The sequence below is a fragment of the Mastomys coucha genome, unplaced genomic scaffold (assembly GCF_008632895.1).
Source record: "Mastomys coucha isolate ucsf_1 unplaced genomic scaffold, UCSF_Mcou_1 pScaffold6, whole genome shotgun sequence".
Classification (NCBI taxonomy): domain Eukaryota; kingdom Metazoa; phylum Chordata; class Mammalia; order Rodentia; family Muridae; genus Mastomys; species Mastomys coucha.
Genome location: NW_022196912.1, coordinates 69,801,285 through 69,819,860, shown reverse-complemented (window position 1 = coordinate 69,819,860; position 18,576 = coordinate 69,801,285). Strand labels below are relative to the sequence as shown.

The window sequence follows — 18,576 nt, the reverse complement described above, 5'->3', positions numbered from 1 at the left end:
TGAAGATTATGTCGATGTATTACGACAAGCCAAGCAGGAGTTCCGAGAGCTCAAAGCAGAACAGCACCGGAAAGAGAGAGAAGCCACAGCTGCTCGGTAAGTATCGCTCACTCTCTCACTCTCCACAGCATCTTGGCCACAGCACCAGCTGTTTCTAAAGAGTGCAGGGTGAGTTTCCCTAGCGTGGCTTGTAACAGCATTCTGCATACTGTCTGTAGCTCACTAAAGGTAAGATGCTCAGTAAAAAGAATCTGTGTGTCACATGGACTTTTATTTGACTTTCAGAATACGTAGAAGGAAGGAAGAAAAACTTAAGGAACAAGAACAGAAAATGAAAGAGAAACAAGAAAAACTGAAGGAGGACGAGCAGAGAAATTCAGCTACAGATCTAGGGTATGGTTTGAATCTCCTTCCCCATGTGGCTTTATGTACTCACCTCATAGACCAAGAGATTTTAAGATAGAAAACATCGGGCTGGTGAGATGGCTCAGTGGGGAAGAGCACCGATTGCTCTTCGGAAGGTCATGAGTTCAAATCCCAGCAACCACATGGTGGCTCACAACCACCCATAATGAGATCTGACGCCCTTATCTGGTACGTCTAAAGACAGCTACAGTGTACTTACATGTAATAAATAAATATTTAAAAAAAAAAGATAGAAAACATCACCTCATTACACATAAAGATCAAGAATAAAAGCCAGACACCTGAAACTATAAAGTACTTTCAGAGTTTAAAAACTTAATTCTCTATGACTATATTTAAAAGCCTATGAAATTTATGTATAGACTCTTAATCAATTATACATGTTTTACTTTTTAGGAATATCACTTGTCTCTTAAAATTCATGTTGTAAATGGTAACTTCCTACAAAGCTTTCAATGGGTTTTGTGTCCTCCCCCATCCCCGAGACTAAGTTTCTCTGTGTAGGCCTAGCTGTCCTGGAACTCATTTTGTAGATAATGCTGACCCCAAACTCAGAGACACCCCCTGCCAGAATTAAAGGTGTGTGCTTCCATGCCCACATCAATGGGTTATTTTTAACCTACATAGTTAATTCCCTTCTCCCCTCTACACCTGCCACCAGCATAGGCATACTGTTTCCTAGTGCTTCTGGGCCTTCCAGAGGAATATGGTTAAATTGGAAGATTGACTTCTGCCATCCTTTTCAAATAGCCTCGAACATAAATCTTCCTTCCTCTACTTCCCAAGTGTTACAATTGTAGGTACATATAAGTCCACCTGGCTTAGTATTATTCCTAATAGTAAATGGTAAATTTTAAAAAGTAGCAAACTAAATGTTCATCAATTAATGAAAAGTATAAACAGATAAATGTCTTCTGCATCCCTATAGAGAAAAAAACCGTCTGGCTGGTCTTTTGAAACCTCAAAGCCCACCCCCAATGACACACCTCCTCTCACAGGGCACACCTACCTCCTAATCTTTTCCTGAATAGTCAAATATATGAGCCTTTGGGCCATTCTCATTCAAACCACTACAGGCAATCTCGTGAATATGCTAGAAACATCACCAAATTGTATGTTTTGAAATGGTGATTTTCTTTTTTATAAAAAGAGATTTAATTATTTACTTACTTACTTACTTGCTTATTTAGGTTTTTTTAAAACTGGATCTTTCTATATAGCCCTAGCTGTCCTAGAACTCAATATATAGACCAGGCTACCCTTGAACTCAGAGAGATCTGCCTCTCTCTGCCTACCAAGTGCTCAGATTAAAGACATGATGTTCATAGTATATAGATTGTTGTTTTTTATTTTTTGTACCAGGTTTTAGGCTCTTACTGTCTGAACAAACAAATAAGTTATAAAAATAAACATAGACTAAATATCTACTTTTCCCTATCTTTCATGAACCCATCACCACCTGAAATTCCTGCTTCAACTTTGCCAAGTGCTAGAATTACAGGCATATATCAACACAACTGACTTTTCCATATTTGAAATGTTGTTGTTGTTGTTGTGAAGGAAGGAAGGGGAGTGGAGTTTTTCTTCTCCTTTCACCTTTACATGGATCCTGGGGCTTGGGGCTCCAACTCTGCTCATTGTGCTTACATAGCAAGCACATTTCCCCTGAGCCACCTTGCCAACTCTTTTTTATTTTTTCCACCTATCTCACTGCCCTCGTATGCCATTTCCCCGTTTCCTCAGTGAATAAAAACATGAGCCTGCAAAACTTCACTTTGGATGTAGAAACAAAAATGATAGCATATATATTTTATTGTCTGTGAGGTTTACAGTTTACCCTGACTGGCCTGATACCTCCTGTGAGGCCCAGGCTGACCTTAAACTCAAAGCCTCAGCCTCTGGTGTACTGGAATTACTGGCATGCACTGCTACACCCAGGTTAAGTGATAGAATTCCCTCTGAAGTTCATATAATTTTAGTTTAAATTTGAACAACATAATGGAATAACAGATTATGTTCGTCCCACCCACTTACTGTATCTGAAGCACGACTGCTTTTTTCCCTTAGTGTTTGTCTCCCTATCTCTCCCTACTCTGAGCTGTTATCAGCAGGTAGCCAGCCCCCTGACCGTGGAGAGCAGCTTCTCTGCACCATTCACATTCTCACCTTCAATGTAGCAAGCACAGTTTGTACCCATCTGCCCTTCTCTAAGCTTCCCTTCACAGAGCTGCCTCAGCAGTGAAGAGCACTGGTTGCTCTTGCAGAGAGGACCCAGGTTTGGTTCCCTGAAGCCCCTTGGTGACTTACTCCAGTTCCAAGGGGAACCTACTTTTCTGGTCTCCACAGGCACCAGGAGCATAGATTGTTCACCCATATACATGCAGGCAAAACACACATACATGTAAAATGAGTAAGTGTAAACCCCCCATTTTCTTCATTGCTTGTAGGGCCAAGCATGGTTTTAACCCTGCCTTTTTTCCTCGCCTATACCTTGGATCTCTTCTTACTTACACTTTCTTGAAATTTTTAGTTCATTCCTTCTCCTTTCAGGGAAGAAGAACGGGAAGATTTTGATACTAGTACTGAGAGCAAAGAAATAGAGAGGAAAGATCTGGATCCTGATATGGTTACTGAAGATGAAGATGACCCAGGATCACATAAAAGGAGCAGAAGAGGTATCTATCAGCTCACTCATAGCAGGATTGTTTCTGTTTCATGGTAGAGTCTTCATTCAACTCTATTCAAGTCAGCTAGAACTGACCTTGAACACCTGATCCTCCTGCCTTTACCCCCCAGTAATGCAATTATAGGTATATGCCACCATGTCTGTCTGTATGGTGTCTTAAACATCTGCCTTGATGAGTTGTAAAGACAGTGACCACCTTGTTATGAGATGATGTTATGAAAAACATTACTATACTTATGGGATTGTTTTGTTTTGTAGTACATGAAGACAGGCCCTAACTACATCGCCCATTCTTGCCTGGAATTTTCTTTGTAGCTGAGGCTGGCTTCAGACTTGAAGGTCCTCCTAAAGGATTATAGACAAGTGATTCCACAGCAGAGATAGTATATATACTAAAGTTCTTTATTCACAAGTCATTGAAGAGAGCAATATTCCTTTTCATGAATCCTTTTCATGTTCTCCTCCCCCTTCTTTCCTTGTTCCAGTGTATTTGAAACAAGATTTCATATAGCATAGCCTGGCCTTGAACATTAAATTTATAATATAGCCAAGAATGGCCATGAAGTTCTAATCCTCCTGCCTCTACCTCCCAAGTGCTAGGACTATAGATCCCCACTATGCCTATCATAGATCAGTGTCTCCTAACTTCAACTGCAGTGTGGGGGAGGGGAGACAGTTTGAGACAGGGACTCAATTTGTAGCCCTGGCTGGCTTGGAGCACACTATGTAGACTATGTCTTACTTGCCTCTGCCTCTTAAGTAACTTCAAATTTTAATTAGCAGGTTTTTTGTTTTGTTTTCTAAGATTTTTTTTTATTTTATGTGCATTGGTGTCTTGACTGTGTGCATGAATATATGAAGGTGCCAGATGCCCTGGAACTGAAGTTGCTGTGAACTCCATGTGGTGCTGGGAATTGAAGCCAGGTCTTCTGGAAGAGCAGCAGTGCTCTGTGCTCTTATCTGCTGAGCCATCTCTTCAGCCCCTAGCAAATTTTATTGAGTCTGTTTTTTTCTAGTTTTTACTCTTTATTGTTTGTAACACAGTAAATCAAGGTTAGCTTTGTGTCTCATACTTATTGCTTTTGTTGTTTTGTTTTTATTTTTTGAGACAGGGTTTCTCTGTGTAGCCCTCCCTGTCCTAGAACTCACTTGGTAGAACAGAGATGCAGAGATTTGCCTGTCTCTTGCTAGGGTTAAAGGTGTGCACCATCACCACCTGGTGTGTCTTATATTTCTTTAGTGAAAATTAAAATATAATAAGGCTGGATATGATGGCAGAGGTAAAGCCAGGTGAATCTCTGTGGGGTCCAGGGCATCTGAATCTACTACATAATGGGGTCCCTATCTCAAACAATAGCAACAAAAAAACAAAGAAATAAAATAAATAAATAAAATAGCAATAATGATATATTTTATTTCAATGCAGGGAAAGTGGGACAAACTGCAGTTAAACAATGTATAAAGCAAGAAGAGATGAACTACTGTATAAAGCAGGAGCCTCTGACTGCCGATGCAGAGGAAACTTTGAGACAGGAGCACCAACAGAAAGAGAGAGAACTCCTAGACAAGATCCAGAGTGCCATCGCCTGTACTAACATCTTCCCTCTGGGGCGCGACCGCTTGTACAGGCGGTACTGGATCTTCCCTTCTATTCCTGGTCTGTTTATAGAAGAAGATTATTCAGGTCTTACTGAAGACATGTTGTTACCTAGGCCTTCATCATTTCACAATAATGCACAGCCTCACGATCCTCAGGTATCTATTAAAACTGAAGAGTCCTTCATGTCTGAATCTACCTCTAGCCTCAACCAAGGTCCATTCAGTGATTCTGTGCTGCTGCCAAAACCAGTGCATAAGCCAAATCGGTGGTGCTTTTACAGTTCTTGTGAACAGCTAGACCAGCTCATCGAAGCTCTCAACTCCAGAGGACACAGAGAAAGTGCCTTAAAAGAGACCTTGCTACAGGAGAAGAGCAGAATATGTGCACAGCTTGCCCACTTTTCTGAAGAGAAATTCCATTTTTCAGGTAAATGTTTACTTGTTCTGTTTTTTGAATTACTGTGTCTACATATCCGTGGCTGTCCTGGAATTCACTATAGAACAGGCTGATCTTGCACTCAGAAAGATCTGTCTGCCTCCTAAGTGCTGGGATTAAAGGGATGTGCCACAATTCCTGGATTAAACCTATGTTTAAACCTATGTTGTTATACATATGTTAAAATATGTTAGCTTTCATTCTGACCTGTTCTTAGTTTGCAAATTAGATAGTCATATATTTTTTTCTTCATACTGAGGAGGGTCTCAGAATGCCTCTGGGTTGTTTGTGTGAGCAGTCTTCTCTGATAGTGGACTGACTCCTTGTGTCACTCAGCTTTGTGTTATTGTGACAAAGTATCTGCATGGAATAACTTGAGGGTGGTCTTGCTTAGAAGCAGAAGACCTGACTCAGCTGACTTCACCCCTCCCCCTTGTATTCCACGTGGGACCAATCTGCTTAGATGATGCCACCACGAGGTGGTTCTTATACCCCTGCTACTGGCCACTGTCATACATATCACTAAAGTCTAGAGACTCTCACAAGACACTCCCAGGGTATCCTTTACTATATATACTTCAGTGCTCAAGACCCAGCAGTTTTGAACATACTGGGAGTGGGATTAATGTTTTGACTGAGTCCCAGCCAGAAGCATGAATGGTCTCTGGAGGTGGAGTGGCTGCCAGAGCAGATCAGGTTGCAGTACTTTCTATGAGAGGCTGACTCACTGATGGCAGATAGGAGAAAGAAAAGCATCTCATGGTGTGAGTTTCAGCAGTGAGAGTCATGGAGAACATTGGGGGCTGTATCACACTTTATATATTTTCCTTTGTGTTTGTTTCTTTTTATTTATTATACTCTCTTACAATACATCCTGACCACAGTTTCCCCTCCCTCTACTCCTCTCTCTTTTTCCTTCCTCTCCTCTCCCCCAGATCCATTCCTCCTCAGTTTCTCTTCATAAAAGAGCAGACCTCCGGGGATATCAACCAAACATAGCATATGAAGTTGCAATATAAGACTAGGCACAAACCTTCGTATCAAGGCTGGATGAGGCAATCCAGTAGGAAGAAAAGGGCCCCAAGAGCAGGCAAAAGAGTCAGAGACACCCCTGTTCCCTCTGTTTGGAGTCCCACAAAAAACTCCAAGCTAAACAACCACAACATATATAGAGAAGACCTAGCAGAGACCACTCAGTCTCCATGATTGTTGCTTCAGTCTCTGTGAGCCCCATGAACTCTGTTTGCTTGATTCCATGGGCCATGTTCTCCTGGTGTCCTCAACCCCTCTGGTTCCTATAATTCTTTTCCCTCTTTCCTCAGGGTTCCCCAGACTCTACCTAATGTTTGCCTGCAGATCTCTGCATCTGCTCCCATCAGCTACCAGAGGAGACCTTTCTTTTGGTCCTTTTTTTTGTTGTTGTTTAAGACAAGGTTTCTCTGTGTGACAGTTCTGACTGACCTGGAGATTGCTGGCTTTGAACTCATAGAGATTCCCCTGCCTTCCCGAGCCCTAGGATTAAAGACACCTGTCACTCTGCCCAAAGAAGCCTTTCTGATGGTGATAGGCTAGGTGCTGATCTCTGAGTATAGTGAAATATCATTAGGAGTCATTCCATTGATTTTGGCAGGACAGACATGTTTGGATCTCTTCTCTGAGCCATCTAGCCTCCAGTTCCTATCTGGCATGGCTCTGCCTCCTAGGGTGATGTTTGGTTCTCTGAGCCTACATCTCTGAGCCATCTAGCCTCCACTTCCTATCTGGCATGGACTCTGCCTCCTGGGGTGGGCCTTAAGTTTAGACCATTTTTATATATTTTCAACAGATCAAACACTCGCCAATTGAAAGTATACAATTCAATATATTCACAAATGGACAATCACCCCCATAGTATATCTTAAAACATTTTTGTTGCTTCTAACAAGAATCATTGTGGGCCAGGGAATTAGCTCAGCAGGCTTAAAGTACTTACCTCATAAGCCTGATGACCTGGGATCAGTTCCCTGAACCCATATAAAAAGCCAGCTGAGGTGGTGTGAATCTGTACCGCCACTCCTACAGTGAGATGAAGGTGGCGACAAGACAGGCAGCTGGAAGTTTGCATATTCAGTGCAGTGTGGGACCACACATACATGTCTCTAACTTTGGACAACCCACAAATCTTTCAGGGTCTGTTAAGGTTCTCTTGATATTCCTTTTTCTAGGTTTTCTTTTTTTGGGGGGTGGGGGTGGTTTGGTTTAGATTGGTCTGAGTTTGGTTTTTTTAGACAGGTTCTTATGGAATCATATCATTTTTTGTGGCTAGCATCATAAGAATAATGCTTCTAATGTTCTCAAAACTTTATTGGTTTTTGTGGCCAAATAATCTTCTACTTTGTACATATACTACATTTTATTTATTCATTTCTGAATAGATGTTTGATTGATTTCCACCTTTTGACTATTTTAGGAATGCAATAAATATTTGCATATAAGTTTTTGGATCAGTAGTTCTCATTTGTTAAGTATATACCTCTGGGTAAAATTACTTTGTCTTGTAATAACTTTAGTACTCGGGGAGCTGCTAGTTGGTTTCCCGTTTACTTTCTACCCATGGTCATGAAGGTTCTAGTTTCTGTACTTCTGAAGGAGAGGGAAGCCCTGGAGAGGACCCACCAGTAAACCCTCCTTAAAGAAATGCCCAGACACATCTTTTGCCTGTTTTATAAAGGGGTGATTTGTGTTTTATGGAACTGTAAGAGTTCTTTGTGTGTTCTGGATATAAGACTGGTGATTAGTTTTATGTCACGTTGGCACAAGCAAGAAAGACTCTTAATGAGAAAATGCTTCCGTGGGGTTAGTCTGTAAGGAAGTGGGGCTTCTTGACTGATGATTGATGTGGGAGGACCCATCTCACTGGAGGCTGGCCTGGGCAGGCTGGACCACACCTGGGCTGGTGGCCATGAGGGTATAAGAGCAGGTTAAGCAAATCACAAGGCGCAAGCCAACAAGCATTCTCTGCTTCAGCTCCTGACTCCCTCTGGGTTCCTTCCATGAGTTCCTACCCTGACTTCCTTCAATGATAGATGTGACTTGAGAGTTGTAAGCTAAAATAAACCTCTTCCTTCCCAGGTTGCTGTTGGCCATGGTTGTCTATCACAGCAACAGAAACGCTAAGACAAAAACCTTTACCACATGACAGCTATTGAGGATTTACTCAAAATCATGTCATGTCATGTTTTAATGTTTGTAACTACTAAGAATTTATGGCTATTTCATATAAATTATCTCAAAATTATGTTGGTTTTGTTTTTTTTTTATGGAGAAAATCTTAATAAAGATATTTGATGGTTATTTCAGACAAACCTCAGGCCGATATCAAGCCTGCTTCTTCTCGGGGACGATCTTCTGGTGCATGTGACACATCACAGATATCTGCAGAGAGGCAGCTTGAGCTGAGGCTCAGAGACTTTCTCTTGGATATTGAGGATAGAATCTATCAAGGGACACTAGGAGCCATCAAGGTTTGTCCCTTATGTTTATTTATATCTTAGTTGCTATATGTGAATATTTCTAAATGTTTTATATTTTCATCTTCCCTAACCAGCTCCTGCCTTCTCTGCTTAGTGTTGTTGGTTGTCTGGTCCCCCATACATACTAGACAATTACTCCAGTAAAGTACATCTCCAGCTGTTGATTTCTTTATCTTTGAGACATGAATTTACACAAGCTCTAATTGACTGGAACTTCCTGGCTTAGTGATGGATTCACAGGCTTGCACCATCATGCCTGTTATGTATGTTATATTCTTGCCTTTCAGCATCATTTGTCATTTATACTGTAGCCACCTGAAATAATTTATAAAGGAGCTGGAGATGGCTGAGTGTGTAAGAGCATTGGCTTCTCTTCCAGAGGACCCAGCTTCAATTAGTGAACTCTATAACTCCAGTCCCAAGCTGACACACTCTGGCTACCATGGGAATCAGACACTTAAGTGGTACATAGACTTATATGGAGATGAAACACTCATACACATAAAATTTAATTTAAATTTTTAACAACTGTTTTTAGAGCTGGGCATGGTGGCATAATGCTTCCAATCCCAGCACTCAGGAGGCTGATGCAACTGAACCTCTGTGAATTTGAGGGCAACCTGGGCTACATGAAGCTTGTTTCAATAACAAAACAAAAATTTGATTATAAAAGTAGTGCATAGTAGCTCACACTTCTGTAATCCCAGCACTTTAGAGGTTAAAACAGGAAGATCACCATGAGGACAAAACCAGCTTGGGCTACATAGTAACACACACACACACACACACACACACACACACACACACACAAATGTGGTTTTTAAAAATAGACTAAAGTACTAAAGCTTTTTAGCTACATATTATATAAATTGCATTGCATCATTGAGTAACTTTATTTTATTTTCATGTTTTGGACTTTGAGTAGACTTTGAGCAAATTCTCTATATAACCCTGGCTTGCCTGCCAGTCCTTCTGCCTCCGCCTCCTGGGTCCAGTAACCTTATTTTTTTTTTTTTTATGTTTTTATGATTCCCCATTCTAGAATGTACATGAATGAAGTACATACCTCTTAAGAGTAATGTAGTCGGGCTGGTGAGATGGCTCAGTGGGGAAGAGCATTGACTGCTCTTCTGAAGGTCATGAGTTCAAATCCCAGCAACCACATGGTGGCTCACAACCACCTGAAATGAGATCTGATGCCCTCTTCTGGTACATCTGAAGACAGATACAGTGTACTTACATATAATAAATAAATAAATCTAAAAAAAAAAAAAGAGTAATGTAGTCTCATATTTCAGGGTTAGTAACTCTGGGTTTCATGACAGGTGACAGATCGACAGGTCTGGAGATCAGCCCTGGAGAATGGACGATATGAACTGTTAAGTGAGGAAAGCAAGGAAAATGGAGTGATTAAAGCTGTGAATGAAGACATGGAGGAGATGGAAATTGAACAAGCAAGGGTCATAGTAAGAGACAGGTAAATGGCTTCTGAACTGGTCGCCAGTCCTGGCTTAATTTTTGGCTTCTTTTGTTTGGGTTCTTTAGAAAGTGTGCTGAATTTCATTCATTATATTATTTGGGGACAGTGTACATGTGTGTGGAAAACAGAAGTCAGTATCTCTCATCCTTCACTGAGGCTCTTCTGAGCTTGAAGTTCACGAATTCAGCCAGGCTAGCTGGCCAGTGAGCTGCAGGTACCTGCCTGTCTTACACCACCATGTCTGCCTTGTGCTGTGTGTGCTGGGGTCTGAACTGTGGTCCTCTTGTTTGCACCTTGGGCAAAAAGGCTTGTCTGCAGTATGCACCTGAGAACCTAAGTTTGTACCCCAGAACCCATTTAAAAATAACCGTGCCATGTGTCTGCAAACTCAATCCTCCTATGTGGAGACAGAAATGGGTGCAGAAACTTATGGGCCAGCCTGCCTGGAGTACACAGCAGGGCAGAAAACAAGAGGGATCCTGTTTCAACATGGTGGAAGGAGAGAAGTGACTATCAAAATTTATCCTCTGACTTTTACATGTGTGCTATGGTATATAAGAACCCACTCATGCAACATACACAAACTTACTAAATAAATGAATAAATTCTGAGGTGGGCTAGCACATGGCCCAGTCGTGGAACACTTGCTAGCATAGCTGAGGTGCTAGGTTTTCTTGAGATCTTTAATAAATCTCTCCATTGAGGTCATTTTTTTCTACTTTCTCCTCTGTTACTGCTTCATTTATACTGATGCAACTAAGAAATAGCTCTTTAGAGCACATACTTCTGCCTCAGGGAGGTCACTGCGGCTGACACACACTTCTAAGCAGTTTCTCTAGAAGAGAACATTGGAAAGACATGAAACTGTAATCTATAGAATCCATGGAAGAACATGGATGACAGACAGTAAAGGATGTGCTAGAGAGCCAGAGTAGGAGGTGCACACCAGGAATCCCCAAACTTGAAGAAAGAGGCAGGAGGACTAGATCTATATAGAAGAAAGTACTATAAGAAGTTTTCTATGGGGAAGATCATGTGAAAGCACTAAGTGATAGTTTTACACTGGAGCTGTAAGTCTGGAGGCTGATATCTCAGAAGGGGGGCATTTAAGGTTCTTACTCCATAGGCTTTAAGGTCTAACCCCTCTGAAACTTCTGAAACTTTTCCCAGAAGCCGTCTCTCTTCTACTTTCTCTCCTTGACACTCGTGATAGCTCTTTGAGGTTGGGAAACTCTGTAATATAGGTGTCAATAAACCTTTGAGGTCTGGGGAGATGGCTTGGTGAGTAAAACACTTGCCATGCAAGTGGGGACCTGAGTTAGCATCCCCAGAAATCACACAAAGTGGGACACTTCCCAGGGTTCTCACTGGCCAGATGGGAAGCAGAAACAGAATTTCTGAGAGTTCATGAAGCTAGCCTGGCATTTGCAATGACAAGCAACAAAAGAAACAGACCTATCTCAAGACAGGAGGCAACAACTGACACCTGAGGTTGTGCCATGAACATACATCTATGCACACAAACACACACAAATAAACTTCGGAAAAATTAGTGGGTCCAAGTTTCACCAAATTGCGATTTTTATTTTAATTATAGACTTTCTGGAATTAAAACAGAAACTCCAAGTACCATCTCCACTAGTAGCAGTACACCACAGTCAGTGAGCAGTGTGGTTCATTATCTGGCCCTGGCCCTCTCTCAGATAGAACAGGGCATTGAACGGCGCTTCCTCAAAGCTCCACTTGGTGAGTATCTTCTTATTTCAAAATACTAGTTGGATTTTAAATAATGTGACATTTCCTCCTACTGGGACTTGTGGACTGACATAATGAACTTCATAGGCTAAAATTGTTTTCATTTTTTAAAAGACGAACTTTTAAAGGTAAGATGTATTTTAAATAATACATAAAATACTGCTTCCTGGCTTACTTAAAACATTTGTTATAGTGAGTGTTTTTATACCTATTTTTTTATGAGATGTTTCAAAAAAATTGCCAAATGTATTACTATCTAGACTTCAAATAATATAAATTTAGGTAAAAACAGGGTTTTTTTGTTAGTGATTTAAATCTCCATTTGGAGATTTGGTTTAAAAATATGCATTACCAGCTAGGTGGTGTTGGCACACGCCTTTAATCCCAGCACTTGGGAGGCAGAGGCAGGTGGTTTTCTGAGTTCAAGGCCAGCCTGGTCTACAGAGTGAGTTCCAGGACAGCCAGGGCTATACAGAGAAACCCTGTCTCAAAAAAAACAAAAACAAAAAGCAAAAAAACAAAAAACAAAAAAAAATATGCATTACCAAAAAACATTAAGTTAGAAATATAAAGTGTTAGGATTATAGATGAGGAAATGTTCTATCATTTGTGGTGTGGGTGTGGGTGCTGGGGATTTCCCAGGACCTCGTGTATGCTGGACAAACTCTATCATTGAGCTACAATTTGTGTCTAGAATGAAAGAAATAATATGATCATTTTAAGCAATTTATGCAATTAATTGGCTTTTTAGGGCCAACTCAAGAACCTAATTAAGTCTTCAGAAAATATGGATTTCAAAATTTAAACCAATTTTAAAGTTATCTTTGCTTCTAATTCCATGTTGTCGTCTTCAGATTTTAAGTTAATTCATCATGTTAGGTAGATGTGATGGCATACGCCTTTAATCCTGGCCTTAGAGAGGCAGACAGGTGATCTCTTGAGTTTAAGGCTAGCCTGGTCTCCATAGCCAGTTCTAGGCCAGTCAGGGCTACATAGTGAGACTTTGTTTTTCATTTTTAGAAAAGTGTATATTTCACTGGGGTTATAGAGAAGATAAAAACTATATTTTTTTCGTCTCATTGGAAGGATCAACTTGAATGCTGAATTTCTTAAATAATGATATTAATTGATTTGAGGACTAATAAAAATGAAGTGTCAGAGCTAGAGAGACAGCTCATTGGTTAAGAGCACTTAAGTTCATTAAAAGGACCCAGGTTTTGTTTCCAGCACCAATACAGCGGCTTACAACCTCCTGTAACTCCAGATCTAGTGGTTCCAGCACCCTCTCCTGGCCTCTGTGGACAGCAGGAGTGCATCCGATATACATACATACATTCAGGCAAGCACTCATAAAGTAAAAACAAAATTTTAACTTCCTATAGGCTAGTAGTTTTCAACCGTCCTAATGTTGCTACCCATGAATTCAGTTCTTCATATTGTCCTGACCACAACCATAACATTATTTTTGTTGCTACTTCATAACTATAATTTTGCTACTGTAATGAATTATAATGTAAATATCTGTGTTTTCTGATGGTCTTAGGCAACCCCATGAAAGGGTCATTCAACCCCCAAAAAGGTTGTGACCCACAGGGTGAGAACCACTGCTATTGACGGCATCATTCCATTTCAGAATGCAAATATATTCATATAATACACTTAGTTTGAAGAATTTATATCTAATATCCTATTGTAAACCTAGTCATGTTCTTGTAAGTTGATATTATTATTATAACTTAAATAAATCACATCACATTGATGGCAGCAGTCATGGGCCGTCCTATCATCTAATGGCTTGTCTTGTTTGCTAGGGTTTGGTCCTGAGGATTGAATGTAGGGTTTCAACTCATGCTGGGTAAACACTACCATTGAGCTGTAGCCCCAGCTCTCCTCGTCATTTTAAGACAGGGTCTCACTAAGCTGCTCAGGGTGACCTGAACTCTTCTGTAGCCCAGGCATGCCTAGAAGGCAGGGTCCTCCTCTCAGCTGGTGTTACAGGCTTATACCCTCAGGCCAAAGGTTCCTGTACTCCTTTGAATTGCCTGATCAAAAAAGAAAGTGCAGATGCCACCCCAATGTATCCAGATCACTTTCAAGATAAGGAGATGGACTCTCACTGATGAACTATTTGCTGTTGATAGATTCAGGGAAAGCCTTAAGCTGTGTACCCAACTCACCAGGCTCCAGTGGGTGGTTCAACCCAGATAATGCAAATGTCCCTAGTTAAATGGATCACAAAGTCAAAACAAAAGTCATGAGCCTGTGAGGGGGGCGGGAGTGTGATAGGGATAGAAGGAAATTAAGAGAGATTTGGAGGGAGGCTGGGGACACAGCTTGGTGGTAGAGTACTTGCTTAGCTTATGTGCTCAGAATTTATGGGCCCTTCTAGTAGGTGCTTAGAAGTTAAGACTATGGAGAGAAATGCACACAGTGGCTGAGCTTTCAGAGGGGAACAAAGGTTTTCTTGACACTTGGGATAAGGGTTGTTTGTGCTATCTGGACTAAAAGTCTGTGTGCTGATGGACTGAAAGAAACTGAAGAATCAACTGATTATTAAGAGACCAACACCACTGAGGTGAAAATGTCTGTATCCTTGGGACTATTCTCAGGGTGAACACCCAGATACTGCTGTGTCCACAGAGTAAGGCTCTATCTCAAGCTGGCAGCAGAACTTGGAAGTGTGTAAAGGGCTCATACGGTACTGGTTTTGAAGGCTTGGAATAAGATTGAGTGGCTGAGGCACAGCATCATGCGGTGGGGTCAGAGCCCCAGGGAGGAGCTGGGAGAGATCCATAATCCAGAGTAAAGGCTCAGCTCTGTTGCCGTGAAGACCCCAGATACTGGGGGTGCCAGGGCCATGGCATGTCCATCAAGGATAAGAGTGGGTGTGCTGATCTTCTAGTGTAGAAGAGAACAGTAGAACTCCCTGCCCAGCCCAGAGATTCCCACCTTTGCCTGAGGTTGTAGTGCCCTTGAATCCCATGAGAGGTTTTGTCACTCCCTGAACTATCTAAGATAAGGAGTTAAGAGAGTTAAGAGAAGCCTCCAGCCTGCTTGAGTCTAGCCTTGAAAAACCTGTTTCTTAAAAAAATAAAATAAAATAGTTGTTTCTAAGTTCAAAGGGAAATAAGATCTAGTTGTTTTGTTAACCTGTTTTCATCTGTGTCTTAGTAAAGCTTTGGGCCAGGAAAAAACAGTGAGAGTTGTCTCTTGGATTATGGAGGGCCACAGTGATTCTTATGCCTTTTACATATAGTCATTTTAGAACTTACATTTCATGCCGAAAGGTAAAAGAAATTACTTGGGCTCTTACCTGAAGCTCAAAGGTGGCAGAGCACCCGCTGTAATCCCAGGGCTCAGAAGAAAGAACAAGAGGCTTTGGAGTGAAAACCAGTGTGGCTGAGAGGCCTGCAGGGCATGTAGAAGAGAGAAAACCAGGTCTTTATGAATGTCCAAGATAGAATACATGCTGAATTCTTCTAAAATTTCAGCATAGGAAATTAAGCAGCCTCAAAGATTTGTTTGTTTGTTTTTCTGGGGGCAGGGTTTCTCTGTATAGCAAGCTTACTGGGCATAGTGGCACTCATCTGTGCTCTTTGCTGTTACTGTGTCCTGCATGGCCTGGGTCCTAGGACTCCACATGTAGATACACATACAGGGAAGCTGGTGTTGAGGTGGGTATGCCACCCCTGATGGGGGCACCTACTACCGCCAGCAATTGGGAACCTTAGCCTGCTTATTAGGTATAGAATGGGAAGTTGTAGGAGTGGTTGTTAGTCTCCGTAGGAGGATCTCTGTAGACCAGCAGCCTCAGGCTGGAAACATTGAGAGCTTGGTACAGTTGCTAGCCTCTGTGCATAACTGGTGATCCACTAGGACTCCTGAAGAATGCTTTGCCAATATGAGCCTCACCACAGGTAAGGCTTTGCCACTTCTGTGACACTGAGACTTTGGAGTCCTTGGTGAGGCCACACTCATGCCAATAATATACATTCACTCAAGGCTTCCTCCTTTTCTACAGCTATTGTAAAGGCTAAGGCAGGAGGATCACAAATTCAAAACCAGTCTGGGCTCTCAGAATAATTGTTTAGGTGGTGTTTCTGGAAATAAGGTCTTGCTGTGTATTCTGAGCTGGACTTGGATCCACAGCAGTCTCTTGCCTCAGCCACTCAAGTGCTGCTTGGATTACAGGCATGCACTACACACCTGTCATTCAAAATAAAATTTAAAATAGAGACAGGGAGATGGTACAACAAGTAGAGGCATTATTATATGAGCCCAATGACCTAAGCTCGGTCCACAGAACCCACAAAGGTAGAAGGAGAAAACCAACTTCTGAAAGTTGTCCTTTGGCCTTTACAGGTACTGTGTGGCACAAGCACATACATGTATATCAAGTAAATAAGAGGTAGCTGCCAGTTGCAAACAAACAATTCTCTTTCTCTCTCTCTCTCTCTCTCTCTCTCTCTCTCTCTCACACACACACACACACACACACACACACACACAGCCTTCTCTCTCTCTCTCTCTCTCTCACACACACACACACACACAGCCTTCTCTCTCTCTCTCTCTCTCTCTCTCTCTCTCTCTGAAACATACACACAGCCTTAAAGTAGAGGCTAGACACAAAGCAGAGGCAGGTGGATCTCTGTGAGTTTAGGCCAGCCTGGTCTACATAGTGAGTTCTAGGCCAGCGGGGCTATATATTAGACCCCGTCTCAGAGGCTCCACTGAGAGTGCTTGCCTAGTATGTGTGAGGCTTTGGATTCAATCCTGAGTACACAAAGGAAAAGAGAAAGAGTACAACCTTTTTATTGTAGTTAATTGTGCTGATAAAAATGGGCTTATGGATTTTTTTTTTAATTTGGGGAAGAGAATCATGTTCAGTTAATTATCTTAGATGAGGTTGTATAAAAAGTATTTGTTTGGGGTTGATAATTTCATCATAATGTCATGCTTATGGTTAAATCCTTAAGCTATAATAGGAATTCTCAACTAACTTTGTCAATTTGAAATTAGGTAACACAGAAATTAATAAAGATCAAAAGGGAGCTAGAAAAAAAAAGAACAAGAAAAAGAGAGAGGACGATCAATCTAGTGTGAGAGATGGTAAATTTTTAATTTCTTACAGAAATGTGTGTTTTGTCTTATAAGAGCTATTTTACCTCTGTATTGCTGAATACTCGTGCATATTTAGTTTTGAAAGAAAATCTTGAATATGTTTTGGAAAGGAATGGGCTTAGAGACAAGCTTACAAAACAACTATTAACTTACTAATAGTTGCCTGCTTCATGTTACACTTTAAATAATCAATTTTTTTTACTTCATTAATTTATTGCGTGAATATGCTTGTGCATGCACATGCATGCTGTGATACACGGATAGAGGACACCTGGGGAGTTGGCTCTTTCTGGTCCCAGGATGGAAGTTCGGTATCAAACATGGCAGGCAGCAAGTGCCTTTACCTGCTGAACCATCTTACCAGCCTCTTACGTGTACAAAGTAAAGCACTTAGCTGTGGCCCCAAGATGCACACAAAAGGGGGGCTTATACTTATTTGTGTGACATTAAGATTTCTCAGCATGGCTTTCTCTTACATCAAGAGAACTGTAAGGAGTCTTGGTGTATATTTTATGTTAATCATTTTAGTCAATAATTTACTGAGGAGTATATCCAGACTAGCAAATAGAAGATAAAAGAAGGGACCTTGATGGTCATGTAACCTAGAGAACAAGCAAGCTGTAATGGGCTTGATAAAGCTTGTTTCTGCTGGTGAAGGAAGCACATCTGGGAGTGTTTGTGTACAACTGTTCTCTAGCCCTTAGGAAGTAGAGGCTATCCTAAGAAATGTAGGGAGTTGGAGAGTGGCACCCTGAACCACAGGAGATCCTATATTCACAGAGGGCTGAGGACAAGGCTTGGGGAGATGACGCAGTCATATGAGCATGAGAACCTGAGTTCAAATCACCAGCACTCATGTAAAAAGCCTAGGACAGTGATGTGGGCAAAAATAGTCCCAGTGCTGAGCTGGCATAACAGATGTCAATCTTGGTATACAGCCAAGGGTGACAGGGAACTGATCCTCCTTCCACTGCTGCTCCCAAAGAACTGGGATTATACCCACACTATACCTGGAATGGGTAGTACAGCCTGGTACCCCAGCATTTAGGAGGCTAGGTTGATAGGATCATAAATTTGAAGCTAGGCTGAGCTACGCGTTATCTTTAAAAAGAAAAAAGTTCGCCAACCCATGAACTAAAACCATTCACACTGATTTGCAAGACTATATACAAGCCTCTCCTGATTGACTTTTCATTCACTCTAACTGTTGGCCATTCTCCAGCCATATTTTTTTGCTATTACCTAATAAGAACTGGTGCAGATTTATCCAGAAAGATGTCTTCATGATCTGTTAACTAGCAGTGCTTGTTGGTGCTTCCTTGGGTACTTTTGTGCCAGAGCTTTCCATGAAGCCTTTTAATGAAGTCAAGTCACAAGCACAGAGTGAGGGGCAAAGATAAAGCCAGTGCCTTTTGGTAGATTACAAACCCCAAAAGAAGAGAGGAGCTGAAATCAGAACTCAGAAATCAGCTAGCCCATATACCATCTACAAAAGGTACCATGGGTTGTGGGCTCATTCAAGGGTAGAATAATTCTGTAGTGCACATGGAGTCCATGG

At 41.4% G+C, this 18,576-nt stretch overlaps 1 protein-coding gene across 1 annotated transcript in view; it reads left to right on the top strand.

The window, feature by feature from the left end:
• Positions 1–18,576, top strand: part of Baz1a (bromodomain adjacent to zinc finger domain 1A) — an 88,735-nt gene that overhangs the window by 60,108 nt on the left and 10,051 nt on the right. The window contains exons 13-19 of the mRNA XM_031357717.1: positions 6–96; positions 286–393; positions 2,977–3,101; positions 4,539–5,138; positions 8,487–8,650; positions 9,985–10,136; positions 11,737–11,885. Of these exons, the coding sequence (XP_031213577.1) occupies positions 6–96; positions 286–393; positions 2,977–3,101; positions 4,539–5,138; positions 8,487–8,650; positions 9,985–10,136; positions 11,737–11,885 (1,389 nt within the window). The remainder of the gene's footprint in view (positions 1–5; positions 97–285; positions 394–2,976; positions 3,102–4,538; positions 5,139–8,486; positions 8,651–9,984; positions 10,137–11,736; positions 11,886–18,576) is intronic.